Source organism: Haliotis rufescens, unplaced genomic scaffold (genome assembly GCF_023055435.1).
Source record: "Haliotis rufescens isolate VD_foot unplaced genomic scaffold, xgHalRufe1.0.p SCAF_37, whole genome shotgun sequence".
Taxonomy (NCBI): domain Eukaryota; kingdom Metazoa; phylum Mollusca; class Gastropoda; order Lepetellida; family Haliotidae; genus Haliotis; species Haliotis rufescens.
In genome coordinates, this window is record NW_025964079.1 from 1869190 (window position 1) to 1878696 (window position 9507).

A 9507-nucleotide genomic window follows, 5' to 3' on the forward strand; every position below is an offset into this window, starting at 1 on the left:
TTACAACATATTCTGTAGAACGTAGTGGTTATAGAGAATTACAGCATATCCTATAGAACGTAGTGGTAATAGAGAAATACAGCATATCCTATAGAACGTAGTGATTATAGAGAATGACAGCATATCCTTGTAAAACGTAGTGGTTATAGAGAATTGCAGCATATCCTGTAGAACGTAGTGATTATAGAGAATTGCAGCATATCCTTGTAGAACGTAGTGGTTATAGAGAATTACAGCATATCCTGTAGAGCGTAGTGGTTATAGAGAATTACAACTTATCCTGTAGAAAGTAGTGATAATAGAAAATTACAGCATATCTTGTCAAACGTAGAGGCTACATACAATTACAGCATATCCCGTAGAGCGTAGTGCTAATTGAGAATTACAGCATATCATGTAGTGACTATAGAGAATTACAGCATATCATGTAGTGACTATAGAGAATTACAGCATATCCTGTAGAAGGTACTGGTTATAGAGAATTACAGCATATCATGTAGTGACTATAGAGAATTACAGCATATCCTGTAGAAGGTACTGGTTATAGAGAATTACAGCATATCATATAGAACATTGTGGTTATTGAGAATTCCAGCATATCATGTAGAACATTATGGTCATAGAGAATTACAGCGTATCATGTAGAACGTTGTGGTTATTGAGAATTGCAGCATATCCTGTAGAACATTGTGGTTATTGAGAATTACAGCATATCCCGTAGAACGCAGTGGTTATAGAGAATTACAGCGTATCATGTAGAACGTTGTGGTTATTGAGAATTGCAGCATATCCTGTAGAACATTGTGGTTATAGAGAATTACAGCATATCCCGTAGAACGCAGTGGTTATAGAGAATTACAGCATATCCTGTAGAACGTTGTGGGTACTGAGAGTTACAGCATATCATGTAGAACATTATGGTTATTGAGAATTCCAGCATATCCTGTAGAACATTATGGTCATAGAGAATTACAGCATATCCTGTAGAACGTAGTGGGTACTGAGAGTTACAGCATATCATGTAGAACATTATGGTTATTGAGAATTCCAGCATATCCTGTAGAACATTATGGTCATAGAGAATTACAGCATATCCTGTAGAACGTTGTGGGTACTGAGAGTTACAGCATATCATGTAGAACATTATGGTCATAGAGAATTACAGCATATCATGTAGAACATTATGGTCATAGAGAATTACAGCATATCCTGTAGAACGCAGTGGTTATAGAGAATTACAGCATATCCTGTAGAACGTTGTGGGTACTGAGAGTTACAGCATATCATGTAGAACATTATGGTTATTGAGAATTACAGCATATCATGTAGAACATTATGGTCATAGAGAATTACAGCATATCCTGTAGAACGTTGTGGTTATTGAGAATTGCAGCATATCATGTAGAACATTATGTTCATAGAGAATTGCAGCATATCATGTAGAACATTATGGTTATTGAGAATTACAGCATATCATATAGAACATTATGTTCATAGAGAATTACAGCATATCATGTAGAACATTATGGTTATTGAGAATTACAGCATATCATATAGAACATTGTGGTTATTGAGAATTGCAGCATATCATATAGAACATTATGGTCATAGAGAATTACAGCATATCCTGTAGAACATTGTGGTTATTGAGAATTGCAGCATATCATGTAGAACATTATGGTCATAGAGAATTACAGCATATCCTGTAGAACATTGTGGTTATTGAGAATTGCAGCATATCATATAGAACATTATGTTCATAGAGAATTACAGCATATCATGTAGAACATTATGGTTATTGAGAATTGCAGCATATCATATAGAACATTATGGTTATTGAGAATTGCAGCATATCATGTAGAACATTATGGTTATAGAGAATTACAGCATATCATATAGAACATTATGGTTATTGAGAATTGCAGCATATCATGTAGAACATTATGGTTATTGAGAATTGCAGCATATCATATAGAACATTATGGTTATTGAGAATTGCAGCATATCATGTAGAACATTATGGTTATAGAGAATTACAGCATATCATATAGAACATTATGGTTATTGAGAATTGCAGCATATCCTGTAGAAAGTAGTCGCTACGTAGCAACCCAACCGTTACTCCACCAATATGTATTTGCCATAATCACAAAGTTAATCTTAATGTGAATTGAAGTGACTGCGATATTGTAAATGTTTCATCCGGGCAGAAGACGGTAAAACACGGGCCCTATCATAGTATATATTACAAAAAGTGTTCATTGTTTATTTATTTGAATTGACTCGTCTGAGCTGTGTTTATTTCTCTCTACCTATGCACGTCTTCTTCTCGGCATCAGTGCCGGTAGGCCAGCGATAGCCGCCATTCCTATCCCATGATGCCTCAACAACCAGCCCAGCGTGTATTATATACAAAGATAATAAATAGCTCAGAACGTTGTTTTCAACAAAAACTTGCAGTTTCTTTAATTCCTACGGGGAAATGTTTTAGAATCAGCATCTAACAAGTTATTGGGCGTTCTTACAGTACGAGGACGAGTCAACAGGCTTTAATCATATTCTAGCCATTACGTAGTGTTTGATATATATGGGGCTATCTCGCCATGATGCAATAATTACTAGTTAAGCTGATATTATTATAATAAAAATAAATACCTCCTAGAGATCATGTATGAACACCCAAACGTATTTGGACTTAACAGCCTTTTCATTTATTTCAAACTTGGCGTTTGTTTATAATATAGCTAAAGCGGGTTGTTATTCATTCGGTTGTTCAAATAGGTTGAACTGTTTCCAACCCTTACTTCTTACTGTTGCGCTGAACAAGGATTCGGTGATTTATTATTCAGATATTCAGGAATGAAACAGGTACCCGAAATCACGAAATCGTGTATACAAGACATATATACGAAATGTGTTCTTTTCTGTTGCACAATTTAACTGTTTTATTATCAACAGTCACAATACTTTTACATTGTATTTACTTCACAGTAGCTTCACATTTTATTCTTAAAAAACAGATTCGCCACCGGGTAAGACTTGTTTTAGATCATCAGCATCACAGACACTACAGCCAATGTTATTTCGGGCATTCCCGCAACATCAAGCTGACACGCCGTTATGTTACTGAAATACTGTTCAATGCGCGGTAAAATCCAACTCCCATTTTAATCCTGAATATTTCACAACAGTTCCCCTGTCTAATCATGAGTAATTCACAATACTTTCCCATTTTAATCCTGAATATTTCACAATAGTCTCCCAGTTTCATAATGGGTAATTCACAATACTTTCCCATTTTAATCCTGAATATTTAACAACAGTTTCCCAGTCTCATAATGAGTAATTCATAATACTTTCCCATTTTAATCCTGAATATTTCACAATAGTCTCCCAGTTTCATAATGGGTAATTCACAATACTTTCCCATTTTAATCCTGAATACTTCACAACAGTTTCCCAGTCTAATTATGAATAATTCACAATACTTTCCCATTTTAATCCTGAATACTTCACAACAGTTTCCCAGTCTAATTATGAGTAATTCACAATACTTTCCCATTTTAATCCTGAATACTTCACAACAGTTTCCCAGTATCATAATGAGTAATTCACAATACTTTACCCATTTTAATCCTGAATACCTCACAACAGTTTCCCAGTCTAATCGTGAGTAATTAACAATACTTTCACATTTTAATCCTGAATACCTCACAATAGTTTCTCAGTCTAATCATGAATATACAACTCAATACTTTCACAATAGTTTCAATGTGATCACCAATATTGCACAATACTTACATATTGTTTCTGTCGATATCAAACAAAAGTTATAGATTTTAATGATCAAAACTTAACAACTTCACCTGTCTTTGAAAGGCTTTAAGAAGTGAGACACGTAAGGAAGAGAATTTATGGATGTTAACTTCTTTATTATGAGGAACACAACGTTTCGGTGTATATACTTACTGACGTTGTGTTCCTCATAATAAAGAAGTTCACATTCATAAATAACTTCACATTTTTATGATTAAGAATATGCCTACATCCTTCTTATGTTTGCTAAAGTGCGCATAGATTCTTTGAATAACAGAACTCTTTTAATCCGGACAATATAGCGGTCAGATTAAGGAGTGTCCGTACTAACAATGCCTGTATTGTAATATTATCGTGACAGTTCAGTATGTAACATTAATGTGTTGAGGTTGTCCATACTAACAAAACAATGCCCATATTGGAGGGTGTCCGTATTTAGGAGGCAATGTGTTGTCAACGGTTATAACAAACATACACTACATGAATTAGACCTGGGCATTAAACAAGGCAAGAACACACACTAATCTTCTTCCCAAAATTAAACTTGTTCACTTTCAAGACTAAAATGAATTTTAATGGGCCTCCAGCAATCCTCAACGGGAACCCTCTTTTTAAATTCCAACTGAAGCGACAGCAAGAGAAACAAAAAAGAATATTTGATATAGCAAAGCAATAAACAAACGCCAGGCCTGTCCCCCTTGGGGGTGTCTTCTTGTGACACATCGGCGTGAGTACTTCAGACATCTGGAAGGAAGTGAACAGCCTACACCATTAATGGGTTTCCGCTAGGTGGCGCAGTCTCTTGCACTGCTCTACGTGTTTCACGTCAAGGCGAGATTTGAGAATTTGTCCGTTTACTCGCGTATATAAATATTGAACCGCTGATATACTTTGTTTATAGTCTAAGATGCTCCTTCCCGGGATTCCTTCCCCTCATAGTGTTGCTTATTGTGTCGTATATGCTTTTAGTAATTTATTGCAGATGACACAACCTACGGGTGTGTGTTGTTGATAATGGAGAGGTGTATCGAAAACGCATCGATAAAAACGAAATGTGCACGAAAATGTACCTTTGAAGCATTTGTGACAACCGATCAGTACGTATTTTCTATTAATGTTAAAATACAATTTCGTCAATAATTTTCAGTGAGTTTAATTTGAAGTCCGCATTGAAATTGTCTAGCTATATAGCGACTATAGTTTGAAGATAATTATTCTGAAAATATAACTCTAAATGATATGGAAAAAATGATAAACACGTTATTAAGTTTTGTCAAATATTTTTTATTGGTTTATAAGTTTGGTTTAAAGAAATATTCAATTCCACCTGTGGTTCTCTCATCAGAAATAACTCACACAACATGAACTTGTGCACACAAATCTAGTCTACGAGTGACGATACTAGTAAAAATGCCAACATCTGCCTTTTTAACTCGTACACGAAAAACACAAATAAAATTTGACAACCATGTGCTTCATAAGTAATCCATATCCTAACTAACTGATATATACACGTAAAGAGCAGGCTGTTACAGTATTTAGTGTGCACCGTCTCGTGAAATAACAGGCCATTCATCACATCTTATTTCACGACTCTCATGAGCTCGATTTGTTTATCAAAAGTGTCATCCTATCAACTAATTTTATTGTCGATATCCTTTAAATTTATTACACCCTTTGACCAAAGCTCTCAACAGACACTTAAATGTTATCTTAATACGTCTTATTTATCGCGAATATGATACCCCATTTCTCAAATTTCCCGTCTTATGAATGTGTAGTCATTCCGTCGTACTTTGCCCTAATGTTTTCACACAATCGCTTTTATTCTATATCAGAGTCTTTCACATTTCACCATGCATCATTTCACATTACTGTAAACAAGAAACAAATATACCATTTGAAGCGAAAACGCCACTTTGTAGTAAAAAACGAACCAGGACGAGAAAACAAGATAAAATAATTACTAAGATCATAGGTTAGGAGATGTGAATCTTGTTTTAAACAAACTCGAATTTTTAAACATAAATAGTTTTCCCTATTGAGAAATACAATATTTCATATCAGTGTATTAAATACCTCGAAGAAATAAAATATCTACTCAACGCCACGACATCGTAAAAAAAGTGAGAATTATGTTTTCCCCCAAACACGAAACATTAGAACAGGATTAGATACTTTCCCACGATACACCGTCAAGAGCTGAGCGCGACTACGGTGGACTTACAGTGATCTGTTTCGGCTCGCTAGAGAGAAATTGAATTTTCTGTAACTCTCAAGCCTGCCGTATATGAGATGGCGTCCGCTGTAGCATTAATGAGGATGATTTCCTTTCCTGCTAAATTGTTTAAAGTAAATTCAATCTAGAGGATGTGATTTAAATTCATGATCAATTCGTTTCTCTCTTCATTTGTATTTCTAGTCAGCAGGGAAGTGTGAATCATTGCAACCATCCTGTGTGTCAGCGTGACGCATAACATATACAAACATACAAGTCATGGTTACCAGTGTGGAGTACCGTAAACCTTCTAATAAATGTTTGATATAAATAAAATCAACTTTATCTTATACAAATTCTTTACCTTAAATTTACTTGAAATGTTTTCTGTTGCATGTCTGCGTCATACATTTATTGTCTATTGATACATAAATATCGATTTCCTCCAAACCTTACCTCATGTAATTATTTACCTTAAACATTCTTAACAGGAATAATGCCACATGTCTGTTTCATAAATGTATTGAATATTGATACTTACATAAATATTGTTTTCCTCCAATAATCAATGGCCATTGATCAGTGTTCTGTCATCGACCACGCTCCCTCCATTCTCCACACGGAAAAAGCGTAACTCAAACGTTCATGCGCTACGTACGTACAACTGGCCGACATCTTCCCATCGGGATTGTCCTCACATCTCAGCACCTGATACAAGAAGTCTATATACCTAGCTGCTAATTTCAAAGTCTGTATTTTACTTAATTTATCGGAAGGTAAGGTTGGAATAATCTTCCTCAACTGAGCGAACGCTTCATTAAGTGATTGTGTCCGCTGGCGTTCGCGAACGTTCGCCATTATGCGTTGGTTCTGAATGTCTTCGTAAGTCTGGGGCTGTTTACGTGATCGTATCTTCTTGGGCGTCGTCCCGTCAAGTTCGTTAGTCTTGAGACAGCGCTTCTTGCCGAGTCCAGGGTCGGTTCCTTTCAACACCTCGCCCTCCTCGGAATCAGCTTCTTCCTTGATGTCGTAGCCGGAGGAGTCTTCGGAGTCGTTGCTGCAGTGGAGACTGATGCCTTGGTTTGTTCCCATCCGATATAATGCACTTTCCGTTCCCTGGACTTGCTCGGGCACCATTCTAACACAAACCAAGTAACACCGTGGCTGAGCTCAAATAGACAGGAATAAATATTGACCTTAAAGTTCGAAAGTCTCTCAATCCTTCTTGACACTCAAGATACGATAATGTTAAATAGGCCTAGTGCCTAGCTGTATCGCCAAGGTTCGTGTATAGGATCATAGTTGGCGCGATGAATCTTTCTCCCACATTAGATGCTCTCCTTGAGTTTAGTCCTTCCTCCTCTCGTCTAGACGGAACAGGAATCAGAACACGAATCTAGGCAATTTTCTTCTGACAGGTAAAGCCCTGAAACAGTTGCTCCATCAGTCGCTTGTCACCAGCCAAGGATAGAGGAAACGTCTTCACTTTTTGCAGACCATCTCCCGCTGGAACGTTTAAGGCAGGGTAGAATTTAGGTTCTTTTATTTTCACTAACGAAAACAGTCAATGTCATAACACTGCCTTATCCATCAAGTAAGAAGTGTTGTACAGCTCGCTGGGACCAGACGACACTAAAATGAAATTGGATCTTCCGCCTGCTCTTTTCAGTGAAATGTCACTGAAATTTCTCACTTTTTCTCCTAAGAATCTCTCAACTTCCTTGAGAAATCGGCACAGCAGAAATATTCCTCCAAATTCCTCCGCTAATTCTCTCTCTCCCATGAAAGCAGACGATAATATCTCTTCCGGTATAAACAATATCCCCTGCTCCGACCTCCGTCCGATTCTTCAACCTTACATCGAGCAGACGATCAACTCTCGCACCCCCTGCGGGTCTCGCATGAAACTGGAACCTACTCTGAACACGAGACAAACAGACCGGTTGAGGTTTTACACACTCCCGTTTTGCCTGCCACAGATCACTAAATCCTTCGTTTACACGTGCTCTATCCTACCACGTCTCTCGACACGTTCTACAAGTGGGCAAGTCCAACGGAGCCAATTCTTCTATAATCACGCCCCTTTCTTCAACACGATAGCCAAACACACGGACCCAACTGTGCTAGAATTGTTGGCTGTTTCTTCCTCTCAGGACAGAGAGCTCCTGCTTCGAGGGTACGGATGCTATGTATAGCACCGTCAATCACGGAGCTTCGCCAAAGCAATACCGTTTTTCTGGCATCTCCTGATGATACATTATTTCTTAGTGCCAATTCTCAGGCCCTTGTTCTTGTCACGAAAAGTGGCCAAATTATCTCTCTTTTGAACCGGTTGCTGATGGCGGCGTGTTTGCTACCTTTGAAGCAGTTATTTGGTCTATTTCGTTTTAAACTGGATTGATGTTTTGTCTGTACGAGGTTTGAAACTTCCTCTTTATAGTCGTTGGATATAGACGTTTAAAACTACGTTTCAGATGAATCGGATAAAAACATAAAGTCCTCGTCATTGTTTACTCACTGGATTTGGTTGTTGCGTCAATTACAACCACCCGTGAAGATCCGGGTAGAACAGGTCTTCAGCAACCCATGTTTGCTGTAAATGGCGACTATGCTTGTCGTAAGAGGCGACTAACGGGATCGGGTGGTCAGGGTGCTGACACGGTTGATGCATGTCATCGTATCAACAACTGCGTGGATCGATGATCATGATGTCAATCACTGGATCGTATGGTCCAGACTCAATTATTTACAGACCGCCGTCCTATAGCTGGACTATTGCTGGGTGCGGCGTTAAACAACTAGTCCATCCTACAGACCCTGAAACAAATATATCCAATACAGCCCATGCAGTCTATGATATTTAGCAGGTCTAAATTACTGCAGCCCCTGAAAATGAAAAGAGACTCTAGGTTCGTCTTTTATTATATTTTATAACTATAATTTAACAACTGGTTTTATCCGTAAAATATGTTCATTTCAGAGCATAGATGGTAGTCTATCAAACAACAAACAAACAAATCAATTGAAACCATCACTTACACTGAAACCCTCTTAATCCAGACTGCATGGTTCCAACTGATGTGAGGTGAGATGGGGTTTAACGTCGAGTTCAAGATTATTGCACGTGTGTGTGTGTGTGTGTGTGTGTGTGTGTGTGTGTGTGTGTGTAAACAAGATACAAATATACCGACCAGTCCTTGTTTTTAGTCTCTTTAATGCCGAGCGCCAGGCAGGGAAACAAGAAGTACCAGCTATTTTTAAAAAATCAGAATCATAGTTTTAAGTTTAAAGTTTAAATATATATACATCACTAAGGTTTATTTTTTCATGTGGGTGTATTGACGAACCCGAGTTTTATAGGGTTTCAGCATCGTCATACATGTCAGTTGATCGCGCGGCGTTATCAAAGGTCAAAGTCCACGTCCGGTGTTTGTTACACAGGGGGACCTGTACCAAGCAACGTCCTAAAGGGA

General features: G+C 37.6%; 1 protein-coding gene across 1 annotated transcript; it reads right to left on the reverse strand.

Annotated features, from left to right (window-relative positions):
* Positions 1–6613: 6613 nt before the first annotated feature.
* Positions 6614–7171, reverse strand: LOC125372145 (twist-related protein 2-like). Its single transcript, XM_048381227.1, has one exon. It carries the CDS (start codon positions 7169–7171, stop codon positions 6614–6616), a length of 558 nt encoding a protein of 185 aa, XP_048237184.1.
* Positions 7172–9507: the final 2336 nt, after the last annotated feature.